The sequence below is a fragment of the Callorhinus ursinus genome, unplaced genomic scaffold (assembly GCF_003265705.2).
Source record: "Callorhinus ursinus isolate GAN/ISIS: 27379988/994484 unplaced genomic scaffold, GSC_fseal_2.0 scaffold17, whole genome shotgun sequence".
NCBI classification, from domain to species: domain Eukaryota; kingdom Metazoa; phylum Chordata; class Mammalia; order Carnivora; family Otariidae; genus Callorhinus; species Callorhinus ursinus.
In genome coordinates this window covers 15,178,070-15,201,072 of record NW_027397079.1, presented here as the reverse complement: position 1 = coordinate 15,201,072, position 23,003 = coordinate 15,178,070, and the positions used below count along the sequence as shown (strand labels likewise).

Below are 23,003 nucleotides of genomic sequence, written 5' to 3'. Positions count from 1 at the left end.
CCTCAGTAGTACCTGTGATCCAGGTGGCACGTCAGAGAGGCCGTGGGTGGAGACTCTGGAGCCCGCCGGCCCCGGCCAAATGCACTGGGCCACTGATAGTCCCTGTGTGGGCATCCCTGTGCCTCAAAATTCTCAACTGTAAAATGGGGCTAATAATAGAACTCTCAGGGGGCACCCGGGTGGCTCCGTCGGTTGGGTGTCCAACTCTCAATCTCAGCTCAGATCTTGATCTCAGTGTTGTGAGTTCAAGCCCTGAGTGTGGAGCTTACTTTAAAAAAAAAAAATGTGTGTATACCTATATATATATATATAAAATAGAACTCAGGGCTGCCATAAGGTTCAAATAAATTAATCCACATGAACAGCTTGGAACAACAGCTAATACAGAGGAAGCATTGTAAATGTTAGCTACTATTATCACTGTTTGAGGGGCATAGTCTAAGGAGAGGTTCTTGGTTGGAGCCTTGATCCCCATCCTTTGAAAAAGGAAGTTGTCTCAGGAATAATGAAGAGAAATGGAGGTCTCCAACACCGTATTTTTTCCCATGGGGTATGAGGATACAGATGGGTCTCAGATATTTTGCCTACCATTCTAAGGTATTAAGAAGAGCCTGGGCTTGGGAGCCCGGATCCAACATTTATTAGATGCATAACCTTGAGCAAAGTCCAGCATTTTTGCTAAGCCTTCATTTCCTCTAAGGTAAAAATGGGAAAAATAGCTTTCCCCTAATGTTATGTGAAGAATGAATATGAAAATGTACGTAAAGTGCTCAGCAGTGCCTGCTAACAACTATTTACTCAGTTCAATCATTAGCAGTAATGCGTCTGATTATAAAGGGGAGAAAGCAGGTAGATTCAGAGCCTAGATTCAGACCCAGCTTATACAGTACCTTTGTGACAACTGGGGGAAGGGGGGGGCTAGAATACCCTAAGGACACGTTACTTTGTCTCTCCAAAAAAACGGTTGTCATTGCTCTATAAATTCCTGATGTGAATGACACCTTCGTCGTTAAAACATCCTTGGGCAGGGTGGGTCTGCTTAATGCTATGAGCTGGTGTGCCCTAGAAAAGAATTCTCAACATGGACAGGGACATGTCCTCCAAGTACCCAGCATTATTGTTTGTGCATAGAAGGTATTTAAAGACTATTTTCTGGGGCGCGTGGGAGGCTCAGTCGTTAAGCGTCTGCCTTCGGCTCAGGTCATGATCCCGGGGTCCTGGGATCAAGCCCCGCATCAGACTCCCTGCTTGGCGGGGAGCCTGCCTCTCCCTCTGCTGCTCCCCCTGCTTGTGTTCCTTCTCTTGCTGTGTCTCTCTCTGTCAAATAAATAAAGAAAATCTTTAAAAATAGATAAATAAATAGAGACTCTTTGCAGTAGGAAGGGAGGAAGAGGGGAAAGGCGGTGGTAGGCGGTTGTCATTAAGGGTTGTTCTGTGTTCAACTGATGGATGTCAGTGTTCCAGACCTGCTGTTCGGAGGGTAAAAGGGTATCAGAGAGAAAGACAGTTGGAAGAAAAAGACCGCTGTCGCTTGTCCTTTCCTGCGCATCTTGCCCTACTCACGGGTGCCTCCTTCCGGTCTGGGTTTGTCCTTGTTCTACACCTGGGAAGAAATGCCAACCTCTGCCCAGGCGTTTAGTTAGCGCTCTCCCCTTCTCCTGTGTCCCCAAGCACCCTGGAGGGACTCACAGACACGCAGGCAGGATTAACTCTCCAGGTTTGTGTTACTGAAAAATCCGGGTGGCCCCCAGGGAGAAACATTCCATTTGCAAAGCATCTCTTAAGTACGAGGAGCCTTGCTCCCTTCTTTCTCCTCCGCAACAGGCAGCCCTCACGACCCTCATCTGCAACCCCTGCCAAGCAACCACCTTTAACCCCGTCACAACCTCTAGCCTTCACAGGCTTTTGGACCCCTTGCTTCTGCCCCCTGATCCTTATTTCCTTCCAGAACCCTCTGTGTCCACCCTGCCACGTGGGGCCCAATCTCTGGGCCGGGGAAGTTCACTCCCCCTGGTCAGCGATCTCAGATGACAGGAGCCGAGGAGACGGGGTGACGCTGGAACCCTTCCAGTGCCTTCCACGCGGGCATTGTTACAGAGGTGGCTACGGTTCTCTTTGTAGGGTATGCTCTACTAGCTTGGGCCTTTGGCTATTAACCGATTGTAATAAATGAGCCCACTGTAATAGGTAAACAAATAAGCAATTTTGAAGGTGGGCTGCCTCTCATTCCCACAGTCGGAGTTACACACCAACGGGTTGAACGAGCAGGGTTGTGGATAAATGAACTATCAGGGAGGGAGACAGAAATTGTCCTCATGCATCAGGCTGGACGTCCACATTGTTTAGCTTCCAGAAGCTGCGGCGTCTCCTCTTCCTTCCTCAGCACCACTAACAAAGCAAATACGAGGGGGCCGGCCCAGCGCAGCTCCCATGGATGGAGGAGCCTCATTTGTCTCTGGGCACAAGAACCAGAGTCCCCACAGCCCCACTGGGCCTAAGAGGCCGAGGACGGGAGGTGCTGATCCCAGAGCACAGGCCCTGGAGACCCAGGGCTCACCCCGAATCACGAACAGCTGTTCCAGCCCTAGGATCGATCAGCTCTATAATTCCTCCCTCTCTCGTTGTTGTTGTTTTCCTGAAACCCGTGTGCTTCTTGGACCAGCCAGGACCACCGGCAGAGAGAAAAGGCACACAACAGCAGCAAATACCGGATGGCACGTTGTGGGGAAGCTGGTGACCGAGAGGGGAGAGCAAGCAAATCACAGGTGTATCTGTGCCCCCGAGCAGCGCGTGACACCGGTTTTCATGTCATCCCGGAGGTCAGTGTGACCTACTTAGAGCAAGCCTGAGGCTGCCTTCAGATCACACTTCTGTCCGCGGTCGGCTTTCAGGGGTGCGGCGACAGGAGCGGGCACCCGGGCGCACGCTGTCCCTCCCCGGTGGCTGCGGTTTCTCCTGCCCCCCCGGTGGCTGCATACACCGTGCGGTCGTGGCTAACACCTGCTGGTTGCTGGAAAGTCCGGCTTCCTGCTTTCCACCCCCAGGACCCAACTCTCCCTACCTTTTCTCTAAGGAAGAAAACGTCTGGTTTTAGCCAGCCTGACAAAATTCATAGCTTTCTCATGACACCAGATGAGCAAGGAGGAAATTCTTGTTACATGCTCTGTATCCGGCAACACGAAATGCCAGGCCAGTCTGGAGATACTACTGAGGTGGGGTATTCATTCAAAACCTGCTCTTGGCTTCTCTCACTGAAGACATTTTAAAGGAGAGGTCTGGGGGCGCCTGGGTGGCTCAGTCGGTTAAGCATCTGCCTTCGGCTCGGGTCAGGATCCCAGGGTCCTGGGATCGAGCCCCACATCGGGCTCCCTGCTCCGCGGGAAACCTGCCTCTCCCTCTCCCACTCCCCCTGCTTGTGTTCCCTCTCTCGCTGTCTCTCTCTCTCTCTCTCTCTGTCAAATGAGTAAATAAATAATCTTTAAGAAATAAAATGTAAAAAAAATCCTTTAAAAATTTTTTAAAAAAGTAAAAGGAGAGGTCGAAGAAACAAGCAATGCAATATCAACCATGTGCCCCTCAAGCATCAGCCTGTCTCCCCTAACATGCTTCCTTGGAACGTCACTTGCAGTCAACAGAACACGTCTCTAACTGTAAAATATTTTATAGCCCATCCTAGGAAACCAGAGTTCGAGGAGCCCGGGCTATTCACATCTGCTGATGGGAAGGAAAAATCAGTGATGGACCCACCACCCAAAATCACCATGACTTTCCCCTTCTCGGTGATGATAAGTTTCTTTAAATCTCCGGATCCTTAACTCAACCCGATATGAAAACAATAGCTGCAATGTCTTTGGAAAACATCGTATTAAAATTGGCTAGTTTCGGGAGAAAGGAGAATTAAAATGCTCCAAAAATCAAATGAATATCTAGTAAATTCCTCAGTGATTGTAAAGGCATGGCAGGTTTTTATCACTGATATTTACAGTCCCTGATTAGCCCCTCTCTCTTTTCATTGACCTAAAACACCCACCATTCGTTTTTTTAATTTCATTTTATTATGTTATGTTAATCACCATACATTACATCATTAGTTTTTGATGTAGTGTTCCATGATTCATGGTTTGCATATAACACCCAGTGCTCCATGCAGTTCATGCCCTCTTTAATACCCATCACCAGGCTAACCCATCCCCCCACCCCCTCCCCTCTAGAACCCCCCGTTTGTTTCTCAGAGTCCATCGTCTCTCATGGTTCATCTCCCCCTCTGATTTCCCCCCCTTCATTTTTCCCTTCCTGCTATCTTTTTTCTTAAAAAAACATATAATGTATTATTTGTTTCAGAGGTACAGGTCTGTGATTCATCAGTCTTACACAATTTACAGCGCTCACCATAGCACATACCCTCCCCAATGTCTATCACCCAGCCACCCCATCCCTCCCACACCCCACCACTCCAGCAACCCATTCTTAACAGAGTTTGTTTCTCCTTTGAAAAAAAAAAAATACTGAAAGTAAAATGGTCAAATAGTATTTCTAATAGAGTCTTTAAAAGGTTCTGGGATATTCTGTGACGTTATGGAATTACTGCTAATTTATTTAGGTTAATAATAGCATGGTAACCCTCTTTTTCTTCAACGAGGTGGTCGAGTGGTTTGGGTGGCGGCGGCCTTGCGGATTCGCGCCAGCAGACGCAGAGATGCAGATCTTTGTGAAGACCCTGACGGGCAAGACCATCACCCTCGAGGTCGAGCCCAATGACACTATTGAGAATGTCAAAGCCAAAATCCAAGACAAGGAGGGCATCCCGCCTGACCAGCAGCGTCTGATTTTTGCGGGCAAACAGCTGGAAGATGGCCGTACTCTGTCAGACTATAATATCCAGAAAGAGTCCACCCTGCACTTGGTGCTTCGCCTCCGGGGTGGCATCATTGAGCCTTCCCTCCGCCAGCTGGCCCAGAAATACAACTGTGACAAGATGATCTGCCGCAAGTGTTACGCTCGCCTGCACCCCCGTGCTGTCCACTGCCGCAAGAAGAAGTGCGGCCACACTAACAACCTGCGCCCCAAAAAGAAGGTCAAATAAGGCCCCTCCACCGGCTCTTCCTTTGCCCACAGGGCAGCTTCCTGCCCAAGCCCCAAGGGCCTGGGGCCTCAATAAAGTTTCCCTTTCATTGACTGGAGCAGTAAAAAAAATAAAAAAAAATAAAAAAAAATAATAGCATGATAGTTATGGGTTTGGTTTTGTTTTTTAAAAAAAGCATTCATCTTTTGGAGGCGCATACCGAAAGATTTATGGGTGAAATAATAGGATGTCCAGGTTTGCTTCAAAACAACCCGGGTGGGAGAGTCAGGAGGGATGCAGATGAAGCAAGGCGAGCCATAAGCTGAAAATCATTGCAGCTGGCTGTTGGTTTACGCTCGAGGCTCTCCACCTTTGTACCCATTAGAAATGGTGCACAGCAAAAAGGAAAAAAAGTAACAGCTACATAAAATGGCCTAAGTTTTATAAATCTCCAACAATAACATGCATTCCTTGGGAAACTGTCCTCCCGGGGCTGGACGGAGGTGAAAAATATCACCACATCCCATCTGGAAATAAGCAACCGGAAACACTTACGCAGGAGGCAGGATATGGGTTCTCGCCTGGGTTTGGCCACTTCCGGGCTCTGTGACCTTGAGCCGGTCTGTTGACTCCTGCCGGTTTGTTGCTTCGTGTCTAAGGCAAATGGGTCAGGCCAGAAGTTTTCTGAGCTCTTTTCCAGCTACAAGATTCTATGAAATACGAAGCCCACTTAAAAATAAGCAGCAAAATATGTCAGACAAGCAGTTTAAAGTGCAACCCGGGCACAATAAATCCCAACAGCTGCTAAAATTCTACAGTACATGTGCTCGACGACAAACACGAAGCGTTCAACCTAAATGTTGGAAGAAAGGGATTTTCTAACATTGCCCAAAGTGCTGGCTTTTTTCCTCTTTATGTGGCCAGAAGCAGACCCCAGAATCCGGGTAGAATGCAGTATCCCAGGATTAACTGACCCGCTGGGACGTGAGAAAGAGTTTTATGTCTGGGAAATGCCCTGTTTTCTCTTTTATAATTGCTTTAAAAAGTGGGAGCCCAGCACTCAGGAGCCCGTAAAGATCAATGTATAGGCAAAGTAAAAGGGTCAATGAACAGAAGACTCCTTTACAGAAAAACAGAGGGTCTAAGTCGGATCAAGGGAATAGCATTTCATCTCAGGGATTCAGTTTCCCAAATTCCATTTTGGGAGTCCTTGTAAAGACACAACAGGCTGGGATCTGTTTTAGAACAAACATTTCCACTGTAATTTCTCAGAACAGTGAGTTGGGTATTTATGTACATTAGACCTAAAGTCCTACTATCTGTCGCTTACCCATACTTCTCACATAGCCCTGTGGGTCACAAAGCACGTCACAGAATGGTACTTCCACTGGGGCCCTCATCACATGTCCTTCACTCAGTTCTAGATCAGTTCAAGTTCCAACCAGTTGAAATCAGGTATTTTAAAGTTACTGGTTCAAATTAGTTCTACCGCTAGAATGGACGGTGCCTAAAGATGTCTCCATCAGAAATGATTCTGGTCAATATTTGTCAGTGTTACGAAGCAACCCAGATGATAGCTCACACGACACACAGAATGAAATCAGACGGAAGTTCTAAACCAAAGTATGAACTAGGTTTGAGTGGAAATGGGAACAGCACAAGGGAGCATAGAAAAATCACTCTTTTTGGGCATTTCTGCCTAAAAATCCTCTTATAGGGAGATTTCAATACTTTCATCAGGTTTTCCTATGTGCCCTAGGCAATAGATTCATGTTGGAATCCCGTTTTCATAAACGACAATCTCATTTCGTCATTTAACAAATACCTGAGAGTCCAAGATGTGCCACAGTGATATCCTTTTAATATACTGACCAAGCCTTTTCTTGTTCTCCACGAACGGGCCAGAGACTTCCTCTCCCTCTTGGAACCTGCCTGAGGTTGTACTTCTTTCCCGGACGATCGCTGAGCGTATGGGTAACTTGAGCAGCCCTTGGAGCTCAGACAAGACACTTTACTTTGCTGTCATTGAAGACAGAAAGGATCTTGAAGGGACCTACACCACCAACAGTGTCTTTTGTCATATTTCGAGAACGTTTTCGTCTCCATTCTTTTGCTTGGCATCTGAAGCATGAACCATCCAACCGATGAGACAAAGCTCATTGTTATATACGGTATTCTACACCTTAAAAATCCAACAGTAACATGTATTCCTTGGGAAATTTTCCTCCTGAGAGTTTTTACACAGATTTTAAAAGGTCATTAAGTCCTATTCAGAAATGAGTTACCAGTCAAATTTATTACCCTACAGTGTTCTTCATCTGTTAGAGGTAAGATCCCCAAATTTCACACTTCGGTTGCTCAAATCTTAAAAGGAGGGGAAAATAACGAACAGAGATGTGGTCCAGTCTTTCTGCTCTCCCATTCACGATCTTTTTTAATCTCTCCAGTTCTCTCCGCCTTGTCTTTAGCGGCACAGATGCCCCCAACTTAATTCAAACCTAAACATTTCAGTTTTGTCTTTTCCATTTTCCCGGACCCCAGAAACACTTTTTCTGGTCATATTTAATGTAGATGACAAAATTATCTTTGTTCCTGATCTGGCCATGACATTCTAACAGTTTCGGGGCACCTGGCTGGCTCAGTCAATACAGCCTGCGACTCTTGACCTCGGGGTTGTGAGTTCGAGCCCCACGTTGGGTGTGGAGATCACTTAAAAGTAAAAAAATTTAAAAAATTTAAATTAAAAGTAAAAAATTCTAACGGTAGCTTTCAGTTCCTCTGCAAAATTAGCACAACGTTCGGTTCTCCTCGTGGAGACTTTTGAATGGAGGGTGCCTTATTTGGTTGGTTGGTTGACTGGGTCAAACTCAGTCATTAGGTTAGAATCAAATAGTCTGAGAGCTGAAAAAGAAGACTTTTAAAGTCGTCTTCTGCACCTACACTTTGGTGAGGCAGTGAATGTTCTTCCCAAGGCTATGCGGCTGGGCGGCAGGACGCAGAGGACCAGGCCCCACGTCTCTGACTTGGGAGTCAGGGCTGTTGGCCCGATCACACACGCTACCGCTTTCCCACAGTCCTCTCCTCCACTCTTCTCAAGCCTAACTGATCCCTGTTCTCCTTGTCTCCCAACGCCTGAGCCTCCTATGAAGCCAGCCACACACCGAAAACCGTCCCCACTAACCTCTCCCTGGACTCGGCAGCAGCAAACCAACCAGCCACTCGTACCTCCTGAAACCGTGCCCCCATGTTATTTCTCCAAGAAGATACATACACTGCTGCCCGTGAATGTTGCCACGAGAAATGCTGTCCTTGAGATGGATGTTGCTTGGACGTAGGGTTATTGCAATTAGAAGAGAAAACCACTACCTGTAGCCCGCTGTCCAGCCACTTCGTGGACTCACGCCAAGACCTACAAGAGCTCGTGACACCACGCCACAGTTCTGTGGCTCCCTCCACGGCGTGCTTCTGGGCGGTTTTTATTCTGTGGAGAAGCTGTACAATACATCCACGTTTGACCCACGGCTGAGAGCAAGAAGGAGTGTGAATGGAGTGTGCAGGGGCGGTGGGGGTGGGGAAGGCAGGTGTGGTGAGAGGCAGGGGGGACAGCAGCTAAAATAGGGGGATCCCTTGGGCAAAGGGTCCATGGAGGCTGGGCCAAGACTGCTTGACGTCACCGCAACTAATTTATGCCACCCCCCGCATTGCGCATATATACCCTTCAAACACCGAAATCGCAACACACAGAAGATACTTTGAGAGAGATTTATGGCTTTGTATCCTTTATGGAAACAGGCTGTGAGCACATGAAGTTGATTTGTAAGTGCCAAGGCCTTCCCTCACTCCATTTTTTTTAATGACAGATCCCACTGTGCAGATTTCAACATAGTTTCGAACTCAAAAAAAAATTTAAAAATCTATCAGTGAGTAAAGAACAATTCCAGAGAGTGGAGTGTTCATTGTAACTCTTTGGGAAAAAAGAAAAACAAAGCAAAACAAAACAAAATGCAGCTTGCCCCTCACAGGCTACTCTTTGTGTTCCTAATCTCAATACAAAGGTTAAGATTAAAAGCATTGGCATTAAAAGAGCCTGCAGTTTCTGCTTTGAAGTCTAAGGATGACAATAGCTAAAATCTTTGGCAACCTTTGGGAAGGCAGAGTCCTTCCAAAATCCTTTGAAATGTTAAATAATAAAGTGAAGCGGTCCTTACAGGGGAAACTTTTTCATAAAAGGTGCACAACAAACAAGCTTTTTAAATTCACACTCCTTCAGTTCCCCTCCCCCCCCCCCCCCCCCCCGCCACACACACACCAAAACCATGTGAATGTTCCACATTTGCTACTGTCTGCAATTCTCATTCAAAAGTCAAACTCAGGAACCAACTTCCCGGATGAAATAAGTGCAGGAAACAACTGTGAAGACACAAAAATTGGTCCTTATGAAGTGACAAATATTTCTTATCTTGGAGCTGCTCTCACTTTTTACTGGCCATCAAAGATCGAAGAAACAGTCTTTCCCCCAAAAAACAAGTAAAAAATAAAACGCAGTGAATCAGGGGGACGTGGCATCATAAGGCCTGCGTTGCAGTCTGATTCATTCCTGGAAATTCTGGACCTTCGGTGGGCAGGGTCAGTGAATCTGCAAGTGTCTCCGGCAAGGCCAGGCCGTGGCAAAGGCACAGAAAAGAAACCTGAACTGTCCAGCTCTTTGGGCATCCAGCTGTCCTGGGTGCAAATCCCAGTCCTTTCTCCTCCTCAGAAGTGGCCTTGGGTGGCTGGTTTCTTAAGCTTTTCTACAACTCCGGTTTCTTCATCCAAAACATTCAAGTGATCATCTTTGCCTCAAAATACTGTTGTCACAACTTAATAAGATAAATTACGGGAAAGGGTTTATAAGCACAGTGTGGCATCAGGTAGGTGCTTATGATTCTTAATAAAGTTAAAACAAAAAACAAAAAACCTCTATCCTCAACCAGAAGCTTTCACACATCTCACCCGGCTGCCCCGAGAATTCAAAACCTCGCAACCAAAGTCACAAGCCTTATTATTTTCTCCTTTCAACAAAACAAATTTTCATGTGTTTGACCCATTCATTCTTCCTGTCAGTGAATTAATCTAAAGACTGGATTCATGTTAACTGACCAGTGAGTATTCATGTTTTCCCCTACTCTGAAATATTTCAGCAGGACCTTTCCTGAAAGGATATTCTCACCTACCGTTTCTCTAACCGCTATGTTTGGGGTCTGTGTAGTCTGGGGCAGGGGTCTGAGACGCTTCATTTCTCCCAGGCTCCCAGAACCGGAGCTGGTCCTGGTCCACGGACCACATTCTGAGCGACAGGATTCTAGTTCAGGGTAATAAAAACCAAAGACCCATTGAACTTTGAGCTACAAAGAACTTCAAGATTGTTTTTTATCCCCAAAATAGGAAACTGTCAAATTCAGCTCACGTGTGTTTTATTTTATTTTTTGGGGGTCCTCCAACTGTTTTCAGCAATGGGGAAATTTTTACAGATCCACAGCATGAAAAAGAAATCCGAAGATACCCTAACATAGGGCCTTTATTCTTCAGTGGCAACCAACACAGGCGCTGAGTAACGGCCCTCGGGATGGACCACACGGCTCTCCAGGACCCCAGAGCACCACAGCCCTCTCCAACACAGAAGCCGAATGTCCAGGACTGTGTATCATGATGCATGCACTGTTGTAAACTTTTCTCACACCATATTTCTCAGTTCTCAAGTCACGGCGGTACACAGGGGGCCACGTGGTTTAAGAAATGACAGACAAGAATGCCTACTTGGCCTACTTCACCCATTGACATTACCTACCTGGCAACCCCTGACCCACTCTGCTCCATAGACAAGAAAGTGGGGGGCACAGCAGTTAAGCGACTTGGCTCAGGCCACAGCTGGTCAGTCCCCCACTGGATGCTGAGAATTACTAACAGCTGGGCAGACAGCCTTTGTGCAGGTGGCGCCTTTTAGCACCTCTCAAATCACTTCACGTTGGCAACCTCGCCTCCTCGTCCCGGGCTTCACGTGACTGACTACTTTCATTTGTAAAAGTCTCCTCTCTGGTGGAACTTCCATTTCTGGATTTTAATACTATAAACAAGGAACACCAAGAAGCCTATTCATCATCCACTTACTGGTCAGAGCCAACCAGGTAGGTTGCCGAGCCAAAGCTGTCATTTCCCCCTAGGAAACAAAGCCCAGACTTCCTAGACTCTCTGGAAGGCCAGCACACACAGTCTTTGCAGGCATGTTTGGGAGACTGCCAAGTGCTTGGGGCCCGGCCAAGTTGGGGGTAATGACTCGGACGGCTTGGAGTCTCCCCTTAATGTTCAAATTATAGACTTGGTCTCTGTCAAAGAAGTGTGTGTGTCAGGGACAGGGTTCAGGTGTCCCCGGGAAACAGAACAGGGGTCAACAGGAGATCTGTACCTCTTGGGGAGGACGTGAGGTTCAAGGTGAGCGTGGGCAAAACGTTCCCGGAGAAACTCTAGCTGACTTGGGGGTCTCTGGGTCGACGCTATCTCAAGTATTGACGTAAACCTAAAATAAGCAAAACTCCATCATTCTCAAGAGCCAGGTTTTAAGTTGACCCTCCTCTTCTTCCATCTTTTGATAGAACACATCCGGGCACTCATGCTTCTCAGAGCCCCGTGCAGAGAGCCACCAACCACTGTCACGTGGAAGGCAGGAGAAGACTAGCAGCGTGGAGGCTGGCTGCCCGGCTTCCCAGGGTTGCTGGCTCCCCTGGCGTGTGAGAGAGAACTTTCCAAGGAACACAGCCCATAGTCAGCAGTCCCCGATCCTTCCCCCAAAAGGAGACGCGGCCTGGGCAGGTGCAGAGACCCCCTAGAAAAACCATTTGGCCAGGGGAGAGTGCTAGCAGCAAGGAGAAGAAAACAGAACCACAATGCCTCTCCTTTCTGTCCCATCTCTAAAACCTTGACCTTGGCATTCACCACTACCTGGCTGGGATTAAAGCCCGTAGGAAGGAGGGGCGGGGGTGAAGAAAGAGAAAGACAAAAAGAGCCTGCGTGTTTTTAAGAGAGTAAGAACTGAAAGAAGGAGTGGAGTTCAGTTTCTCCATAATCCCCACGGCTTCAAGCCCCTACTGATGGGCTCCGCTGGCCACTGCCTTGGGCGGAATGTTGGCCAGTGAGAGAGGCCGCAAAGAGTCACAGGAAGTCTGAGGAATGGGAGCTCTTGAAATGGATGGGACTCTCTTCTTGAGTATGCACCCAAACCCAAGATATCCCACAACGTGCAAATTTAACTTCTGCCGTAAAACCCTAAAATATACAGGTATGGTCTCTGCATAAATATGTGCACAGTTCTACCACCAAGAAAATAAAAGTAAGAGTGGAGAGAGTTCTGTACAATTGCTTAAAATAATAAGTACATTTTAAAACACTCAACCGAGTGCTAAAAGCTCATTAAAAATCTTTAGTCTCCCAGAGACGCTGACATCTCCAGCAGTCGACCCGAGTGCGCATCTAAGCTCTGACCACACGCCTCCCCCCTTCTCTGAGAGGCAGGAAGTAAAAAAAAAAAAAAAAAAAAAAAGACTCTTATTCAATCAGGACTTGGGGTGGCTGGGCCTGGAGAGCAGAGTAGGACACTGACAGGCACACCCAAGGAGAGATGACTGACAAGAGGGTCACTTGTCCCAGGGCGTGAAGACTTCCTCACGATGACACTGGTAAGAAATCAGCCCAACTGGAGACGTGGCTCCAAGCCACGTTTAGTCCCTCCAAGTCTCTGCAATCTGCTTCTGGCCATCTGCTAGGCTCTGGGTACAACCACGTCTGAGTCAGAACGTCACTTCTCTGAGCAAGATCGGAAGGACTGTCCACTTACTGACTGCCTAGGAGCCATGAGCAAAACTGTCTCCAATGTCCAGCCCATGTGGCGGGGCGGGGGGGGGAGGTGGGCCCCTGGGCACCAAAAGGCACCTGCCAGGATGGAGGGGACGGCAAGTCTGGAGAACAGAGCTCGTCCACACCGCCCGGCAGAGATGATGCTATTTCAAACTCACCGCCTGCCAAGCCCTGGAGGGATGGTCCTGGGAAAATGAAGCCATCCAGAGGCAGGGCAGCCCCGGCCGCATCCACAGCGGCCACGCAGCGTCACCGTGGAGCTTCCCTGGGAAATGTTTAGGAGAAGCACAGATAATAATGGGGATGAAGCTAATTACATGCCTGGTTGAAAGCGCTCTCTTGCAAGAACTCCAAGCCTGTGAGCACGCACACTGTCTCGGGATGCTTCCAGCCTACCTGTGAGATAGTGAGGGGTGGTGTCATTATGCCCATGGTCTCCGTGAAAACAGTCCCCAAGTCCCAGTGTTTCAGACAAAAGGGTGCACGCGGTGGGTGGGTGTGGCTAGCGCAGTTGTCCTTTAATAGTTGTGAAGGCAGTCTTCCATGCTCTCCTAGAAAGCTCGACAGAACGTTCCAGAAAATAAACCAATCCTCCAAATGTCTACACATGCACAATATGCAGATGTGTACAGACAGATCAGAGCGTGCCAACAAGATATAACCTGGAGGGGAAAGACTGGAGACCCTCTCCCCATGAAAGATAAAGAGACAGCTTCTGAAGACAAGGCAACACTTGCCAAATCTGAGAAGTGACATTCGTGGCTTACACACAAGTCTCAGAATGTGACTTGCCGAACATTTTATGTCTTACAGTTGATTCTGGGGTTTTCATGGTCCTTCAAACTTTCGCTGAAAAGCCAAGAGCAGAACCACCACAAAGACGAGTGACTAATCTCATTACAGCCGATCCGAATGCCAAAGTGTCAGATACACAGATATTGCAGGGTGAGAAAAGAAGGGATTTAAGAAAAAAAAAAAATAATAAGCAGATGGTCAATGAGTTATGAGGACCAGAGCCATCAATTTATGTGGGTTTATCTTGTTTATTTACTCAGATTTTGGCAAAAGCGGTACCCTCACCCTAGCAACAGCTCTATCAAATGCTTCTTAGGTTACAACATACCCGGTTTCTAATTTTAAAAACCACCACTTCACAATCTGCAAGAAGCTCCTTTTGTTATCAATGTTAAATATGCTATTTCAAGCCTCTGACACACAGCCTTTGTTTCTCCCTTATATTTAAATTTTTTAAATGCCCCTGTGTTTTTTTTTTTTTAAGTACATATAATGTTTATACATGTTCTGGAATCTGACCATAGTCCTCCTTTAGAGTGTATGCTCCAGTACAATCCCGAGCTGAAGATATTTCTAATAAATAAGTCATCTTGAGCAAGATCCAAATGGTTCCCCCTTATGCCATGCTGTCTTGGTCCAAGCTCCAGCTGATCCATATGATAGGGTTTTTTAATTTTATTCTGCAACACTTCATATTACATTATTACATTAATATATGAGGTACAAATTTTCATCCTCGCAAAAATAACTAACTGGGCTACATAAAATCCACTATCTTGCCATTAGAAACCCATATTTCTGTAGTGAATTATAGCCATACTTTTTTTTCATATTGAATGTTTCATAAGAAGAGCTCACGGTCTGTCAGAGAAATTTTCCAAACGATAACTTATTACATAAGGAATTCATTTTTTTTCCCCCTAAAAAGAACTGGGCCTGAGGTGGTAGTTACAAGGCAGAATAATCACAAGCAGATGTAAAAATACTCGCACAAAGTAAAAAAAAATAATAATAATAATAAAATAAACTTCATATGCTTTGCTCCTTTAAAAAAAAAAAAGTCAGATGTGGCAGGCAGTACGTTAGCCCTGATTGTCATTAATTGCCATTATTATGTGCTGCTGAAGGCTCCTAATGGCACTATGTTTCTGAGCAATGGTTTTATGTTATTTTTCTGGCACAAAAGCCTGTTCACAAATACCACAATGTTCTCATAGCAAAGCTAAAGTGACTAGGAGATTAAAAGCAATTAGTGTAATTTTACTCACTGACAGTAGGACTGAAAGTAGATCAGGATACGCATTTTGCGAGGTTCAAAAACTTTTCCAAACTTAGCAAGATTTGAAAACAGGGCAGGAAATGCCTATCGGACGTGCCTCCTGAAAGGGCAGCCAGGAAGAGGGCGAAGAATTTTTATCCCCTGAAGAGATTTTGTAGTCGTTATAGGGAGGGTGACAGTTGGAGAGGAAAATAAAAACAAAAATCTGTGGGCACAGCCGGGGCAACAGATCCAACTCCAAGGTATAGAGACTCTGGCTCCCCTGGAAGGATGGCATCCCTCTTAAGCCCAGCCAGGAAGGGTGCCCGCTCAGCAGAGCGTCATCACTGTGGTGCCATGTTCGTTAAGACACGGTAAGACAATCAAAGAAACTGAAAGCTCACACTTAATTTTAGGCAGTCATTAGGTAAGCCACATATCCCCAGCATCTGCATGATTTCTAGGTTTCTTAAATTTAAGTGAAAGGATAGAATCATAGAAGATCTCAAGCAAGAGCATTCCTACATTCCATAAACTCCATGAATGTGGGCTTGCCAAGGGAAGTAAAGTTGGAATTCATAAAAACTGTAAAATAAGGAATCCTCTTAGAAAGTACACCTCTCTGTGTTTAAGAATATAATTCTATCGGGCGCCTGGGTGGCTCAGTTGGTTAAGCGACTGCCTTCGGCTCAGGTCATGATCCTGGAGTCCCTGGATCAAGTCCCGCATCGGGCTCCCCGCTCAGTGGGGAGTCTGTTTCTCCCTCTGACCCTCTTCCCTCTCGTGCTCTCTATCTCTCATTCTCTCTCTCTCTCTCTCAAATAAATAAATAAAATCTTTAAAAAAAAAAGAATATAATTCTATCGACAAACAAGGTTCTATTAACCAGCCCTTCCAGTTTCCATATATAGTGACTGGAAGTCACGACCCTGCTCAGTGTAACAACCGAAATTCATAATTATGGTGTTGAGAGACCTTCTAAGGACAGCAGTGCTATGAGAACCCCAACAGGGTAAGCGATAATATTCAAAGAACGAGTTTTCATCTGATGATTCTTGCTATTGAACAGAGTTTACTCCCGTCCTGATAATCCAAATATGTACGCAGGCGTTCTCCGACTCAAAATTTCTAAACCACAATATGCATTGTCTCAAGACACAATATTCTCAGCGGTAATTCACATCACAGTCCAGAGTACAAAAGACCAACATAATCCCTAATGTCGGTGAAATAACCAGTAAGGTTACGTGAGTATTAATGTACTACTTTGATGGGCTGGCTCACCAAACCATCTGAATCATATGTGGCTCTGGTCCTCTGAGTCGAGCAAACTATCTAACCGTATTATAGCCTGGAGATCTTGCTGCTATCATATATATCACAGCCGCAAGCGGGAACACAATGGGCATTAAAAACTTGCTATTTTAAATAATTTTCCCTTTGGAAATTTGAGTTCCGAGCTGCTTCAAATCCACTCCAAGACAAATTTTGGGAAAGAGCCCCATGTCACATGATGGGCTGCCGATCCAAAGGAGCCCTCTGTTAATCAGAAGCCCATTCCTTGGTCCTGCCATAATAGAGCCTGGAATGAACACATCACGGTCGAGAAGCAAGGAAAAGCGAACTGTCTCCAGGCTTCCTTTAGACTGAAAGGAATGATTTTTAAATAGCTTATCAATGTTTGCAAGTATAGGGAAACTTCCAAAGAATGGTCGCTTAAATCTAAACCGTCACTGATTGTGTCTATGTATACAATTATAAAATCGAACAACCCTTTCACACGTCCTGCAAAGGTAACCCCTAGTCCAGACTGTATCCACATAATCACATTTAAAATCAGCAAGGCCAAAATTAATAAAGGTAAATTCTGAGCTAACAAATTAATAGTGTGATACATGACTAGTCTTAGTATTCTGACAGTTATGCCAAATTTCACCTTTACTGGTTTAATCTAAGGAATGAAAACATTCTCTGTTTTCCAACTGTATAAATAGGTGGTATGCAGATACATTAACACAGATTACTTCCAATGATGAAAATCTAACTTAGCACGTTGAAAGGTGAAAAATTATAGTTTTTCACCTTTCCTGGGATTCCTAAGGCTACAGAAAAAAAAAGAAATGCCTTAAGAACACCTGTTTCTACCCATCAATCTGTATGCACTGCTGATAACAGACATGGATTATGAATAGCTTCCAATGATAACTCAGTTTCTAGCCCCACTTAATGACTCTGGCAGTATTATTAACTGGTGGTTTCTGCTTTCTTTTTTTCTTTTAAAGAGTTTGTTTGTTTGTTTGTTTGTTTGTTTGTTTGTTTATCAGAGACAGCACAAGCAGGGAGAGGGGCAGAGGAAGAGGGAAAAGCAGACTCCCCGCCGAGCAGGGAGTCTGATGCGGGACCCGATCCCAGGACCCTGAGATCATGACCTGAGCTGAAGGCAGACACTTAACTGACTGAGCCACCCAGGCATCACTTCTGCTTTCTTTATTGTGTTTTCTTTCCTTTTTGGTGGCAAAACTGTGTTATAAGACAACACAGCTTGCTTTCTTCTGTTCGTCATGTACACTAAAAACAGGCCAGATCACACTGTACTTGTAAACTTTAACTTCACTAACCAGCACCTTCTCACAGCAAATAAATACATAATCGGTGTTTATTTAAGTGTTTAAGAAAATAATCTGAATTTCCAAGAGTTACATTCTCATCCTCTTACCATGAGGATGGATATCAAAGTCAAATAAACCTGGGGGAAATCCTCAAAACACCAAATAAACAAGAAAGAAGATTCATGAGTATTCACCGTATCATATTGAAGACATTTTCACAGACAAGAGCAGAGGGGAAAAAAGGGTTTATTTCATTATTTGAGAGAGAGAGTGCATGAGCAGGGTGGAGGGTTAGAGGTAGAGGGAGAAGCAGACTCCCCGCTGAGCAGGGAGCCCGATGCAGGGCTCAATCCCAGGACTCCCGGATCATGACCTGAGCCAAAGGCAGACACTTAACCGACTGAGCCACCCAGGCCCCCCAAAGGTTTACTCTTAATAAACCAGAACATTCAGCTAAACCAGGCACCTTAGTTAAGACAGGCTCATGTGAGGTTTTGCTACATTCCATAAGGTCTTGAATTGGGGTAAAAGACTAGCATTCGGGGCAAAAACTGAGTATCTGAATCCTTCTCAGCAGCCAGGATGTGGTGGGCTGTGATAGGCCTCCTTGGAGTTCAGTGATCAGTTGCTCATTTCCCTAGACTTTGTGCGCCTGGGCAACCTTCACCACAGCCAAGACATTTGTCGCCACCCCAGCAACCTAGCAGGATTCAGACAGGTCTTCCGTTGTCCAACCCAGAGGCACAGGAAGGAGCTGAAGTCGGGCTTGTCCGTGGCTATCTGGGATTCTAGTGTCTTCTCTCAAATGTCACTATGCTTTATTAGCGAAATCATTTCTGTGATTTATTGGCCCGATGTCCAAATGTTTTCTTAACATTTCACCTCAGATGTCACTGAAAGGCTACAGTCATGGGGATGATGCTGAAGAGAGGCATTTAGGGTAAATACAGACTTGCTGAGCAAGAGCCCAAATCCTTGACCTCGGATGCACTCCCATGTCTGAAAGGCATCAGTTGACACAGCCGATTAATTTGATTCCCTATCACATACATGTCAAACAACACGAATAAAGGGCTGAAGGAGTTCTGACTTCCGCAAGCAATCAGCTCCTCCTTCTGCATCCCCGGCATGCTGTGGGTGTTCTATACTAACACCGGGCATGTGACACGCCCGTCCTTCACCATGTCAGTCTCTACTCCTTAGGGCTCATGGAATTAACAAGTTCTATTCTTTCACCCTTCCTTCCTCAGTCACATTTTATTTATTCATTCATTTTATTTTATTTTATTTTATTTTATTTTATTTTATTTATTTTATTTTATTTTATTTTATTTTATTTTTAGAGATGGGAAAAAGAGAGAGAGAGGGAAAGAGGGAGTTCTATAGTTTTAGCTCTTACATTTAGGTCTTTGATCCATTTTGAGTTAATTTTTTTTGTAACTTCATTTTATTCGTTTATTTAATTTTGGGGGAGAGGGGAGAGAGAGAGAGAAGGGACAGAGAGAGAATCTTAAGCAGGCTCCATGCCCAGCATGGAGCCCAACACAGGGCTCAACCTCACAACCCTGAGATCATGATCTGAGCCGAAATAAAGAGTCAGACGCTTAACTGACTGAGCCACCCAGGCACCTTATGTCACATTAAAAAAAAAAACAAAAAAACTCTCTCTAAATCCTCAATAGGGAAATAGTCCCGGTAAGTTTTCAAGGCCATCTGGGAGTTTCAAAATCAATCAGAATGTTGGAGACATTTCTTAAAGACCTGTCAGTAAATGATAATGGAAGTTTCAAGAAAAACTGTCTTCTAAACACGCAACAGACACGCACATGGAAAATCGTTTGGATGGTGAACATGCACTTCCCTTGATCTACTCCGATCTATGAAGCCGTTCACAAGTGGATGTACAGCTGAAACATGATGATAGGAAGTGTAGCCACCAATTTCCCTATCACGTAAAATAGCCCCCGTTCGTGGGGGAAGAAAAAACTACAAACAAAAGGTAGCTCTATTTGTCTTCCCTCTAATTCGTACCGCAGATATCAAATGTGAGGATGAATTACTTCAATCGCTGATTTACAAAATAAAATGCACCGATCATTTCTGTCCACTATATTTACACCTATATTCCTGATTTTACAAAATAAAATACACCGATTTACAAAATCGCTGATTTACAAAACAAAATACACTGATCATTTCTGTCCACTATATTTACACCTATATTCCCTACTTTGCCTCCCCTAACTATCCAAGACCTAATATTTCATAGGCTTTAAGGTGAGTGCAGTTCGAGTCCTACCCAGTCAGCAATGGAAAAAGCTTAATTTGCAACCAAACTGGCAGTCCAGATATTCTCGTCACAAGAAAACAAACTTCAGAGCCTCCTCCTACGGAGGGCCCAGGTGATTGGATGTTGATGTATGCCTAAATTTTACTCCACTCCTAGATTTTTCAAATAATATTTAAAAAAAAAAAAGTTAAACTTAGAGCAAGAAGAGGAGGGTCCCAAAGAAAAGTGCAAGATGCCATATGATAAAAATAATGTCTTTTGGGGGGCAAATGCAGTTAATGTAGTAGCTCCTCATACTCTTTTTGCACAGGTGCACGTTTCCATCTACAATACTATGAGAAACTAAAGAGAAATCTCACAGATCAGATATTACATTTAGAATGGGAATAAACATCTGATTCAAAAGTCAGAGCCACTGGAATACTGTCCCCACCGAGCACAGTGGTCGGTTAAACGCAACGTACTGTCAGGATGCTGGGTTCAGGTTAAATCTGATTCATAAAACTACCTGCAGAAAAAAAGAAAAGCAAACTCCTTTAACTTTTGTTCCTTGTGACGATGATGCTTGTGCTAACAAGAAACAGTTATAGCGTTCCAAATGGCAGTCATTTATAATCTGGATTTAAAAAACCCACAATTCTATGAAAATGACAAATAGCATGCCAGAAAAGATAAAAAACGCTAGTATGAGATGAATCTTACCTACAGGTGATGTTTCTTTGGCAGAACCCGCCAGCCCCGTTCCGCCCAGCCCCACATCTTCCAGCAAAGTTCCACGAGGTCTGGTCATCCTGAAAGGAACAAGCCCTCACCCTAGGTCTCTCTCAAGGGCAGCCAGAACCTTCTCTCCACCGTTCTGTGTTAATGGCTTCATGGAACTTTAAAGCTGGAACAGTCTCACACATCAAGAACAGGCTTCGGAAAATGTAAATGAACCTGCACAATGTCCCAGAGCTCGTCAGAGTCAAAGCTCAGATTGAAACTCACTCCTTTTGACTGTCAAGTCACTCCACTCTCTCTACCACATCCTAAAAGCCAAGTCCACCGTGCAACCTTTCACGTCACTTGTATTTGCCACAAGAATTTCTGGAAGGGAAAGGGATCAACAGTAGGAAATGCATCATTCTGATCTGGAACATGTTTAAAATTTTTTTTTTCTTTTAGAAAAATGGCACTCGCGGCACCTTTCCCCATTGTAGCAAATGTGAAAATTACCCAAGGAAAGGTTGTGTCATGGCGCATTTGTGTGGGCGGACTGCGGATCTCAGGGGCCTGGGTTCGAATCTCAGCCGTGGCATTCCTGCTACTAAGACCTCCCTCTCCTCCAGCATCCTCACCTATCCTATGGTGGTAATAACATCGGGATCTCCTTCAGGGGCTTCCTAGGAGGTTAGATGAATTTGTATGGCGTATGGAATAATTCCCTGTCTGCCATATAGAACAATTCTTTGAACTACAGTAAATGTTATACAACCGTTAAGCATTTTTTCATGCAGGGAGATGTGATGCGTAGTTATATGCATAAGATAAATATTGTGTTATTTTATGCTAAAAATCCAAAGTCTGAGAGCTCCAAAAATATAAATTGTTGCAGTTTTAGAAAACCTCTCTCGAAGGGTTTTGAAACTTTAAGCTAAAGGGCAATTAGAGGAAAAACAACAATGGCAATCAGATAATATAAACACACCGTCACCTGGGCTTCTGGTCCTTGCATAATAATTCCGATCTAATTAAGAGAAGATAGTGTATACCAGCCCCCTCCCCCCACACCCTCCTCTTCCCCATAAATCACAAAAAAGGCCTGATTAAAACAGATGGCTCTTAAATCATAGCCTGAAGCTCTGAAGAACTGAAACATCCTACTCATAACACCAGGAGAAACAGGATCTTGAGAGTGTCAGAACGCGTTCTCTGTGGAAAACATTCTTTCCTCACTCGGTAGAATGTGATCTCATGGAGGCAGCTAGTTAGAGAAACCCGGGGGGAGACTCCAGGGGAGACCAGTGATGAGACTTCCAGGCAAATGGAGCACTTGTTCAGAGGGGAGTTGACCCTCCCGAACAGGCTGAGCACTTACTTGTCATCCGAGACCGAGAGAAGGTGTGGCCTCTCCAAGGTGGACGGCAAGGGCTTAGGGCACCTGCCGCGCCTGTGTCGCCAGAGGAACTGAAATCCCACCTGCATGTTCATCCTTGCCTCCCCCTCCCCACCCCCAGCGGGGCTGGGGGTTTTCTCGACTCCTCAGACCCAGATCTGCTGGCGAAAACCAGGAGAGTTGGATTGGATCCATGACCACCCCTGCTGGATCTTCATTTTTTTCCTCATCTACGGTCAACCCCCCCTTCCATTTTGCCCAAACATTTGACCACATCCCTTAGTAGCTTAAACTCGTTTTAACAGCCTCTCCACGCCTATGTGGTAAAAAGCCTTCCACAACACGACCCCCCCAAAATTCTACCTATATCTCCACAATACTTCCCCGAGCAAACTTACACGCCTTCTGGACTTCATTCTTGGTGATTTTCCTCTGCAAGGAATCTGCTTTCCTTCCCTCTCCACCTCCCAAATTCCCAAGTCCATTTATTCTTTTTGTCTACATCACTGTGTCCTCTCTGGCGAGACTTTCTCTTTGCATCTCTGAAATTCCTTGTATCTGCCTTCCAGCAGCCCCTCCTCTAACCATCCTGAATTCTGTATTCCTATAATGATTTTTGGTACCACGAGCATGGCCTTTTATTAAATTGTATATATCTCCCCCAACAGACTGCAAGCTCATTTAGGGAAAATAACAGTGCTTTTATTCACAGAGCTTGGCACCCTCTGTGTGCAATAATTGCAAATTATTGCAATTTCCATGGCAATTATTCACTCCTCTTCTATAGCCTCTGTCTACCTCGTGGACCAGGCGGTAGGTAAACCAACAACCCCACCCCCACTCTGCACCTTATCCAGGAAGTGAGAGAATGAATTGTTAGTCTTCAAAAGAAAATATAAACTATCTTTTTCACTCAACGGAGTTTTCCCCGTGTGCAAAGCTCAACTGGAGATTAAACACACACACACACACACACACACACACACACACACACACACACACACACA

At 45.2% G+C, this 23,003-nt stretch overlaps 2 protein-coding genes across 4 annotated transcripts in view; one reads left to right on the top strand and one right to left on the bottom strand.

Annotated features, from left to right (window-relative positions):
• STOX2 (storkhead box 2) overlaps positions 1-23,003 on the bottom strand; it is a 209,238-nt gene that overhangs the window by 122,771 nt on the left and 63,464 nt on the right. The gene's annotated exons all lie outside the window — the stretch shown is intronic.
• LOC112834793 (ubiquitin-ribosomal protein eL40 fusion protein-like) lies at positions 4,626-5,180 on the top strand. Its single transcript, XM_073902290.1, has one exon. It carries the CDS (start codon positions 4,697-4,699, stop codon positions 5,081-5,083), a length of 387 nt encoding a protein of 128 aa, XP_073758391.1. The 5' UTR covers positions 4,626-4,696; the 3' UTR covers positions 5,084-5,180.

What these genes read in the sequence shown, in the direction of transcription:
- LOC112834793 (XM_073902290.1), top strand. Translation starts at nt 4,697, where the DNA reads ATGCAGATCTTTGTGAAGACCCTGACGGGCAAGACCATCACCCTCGAG.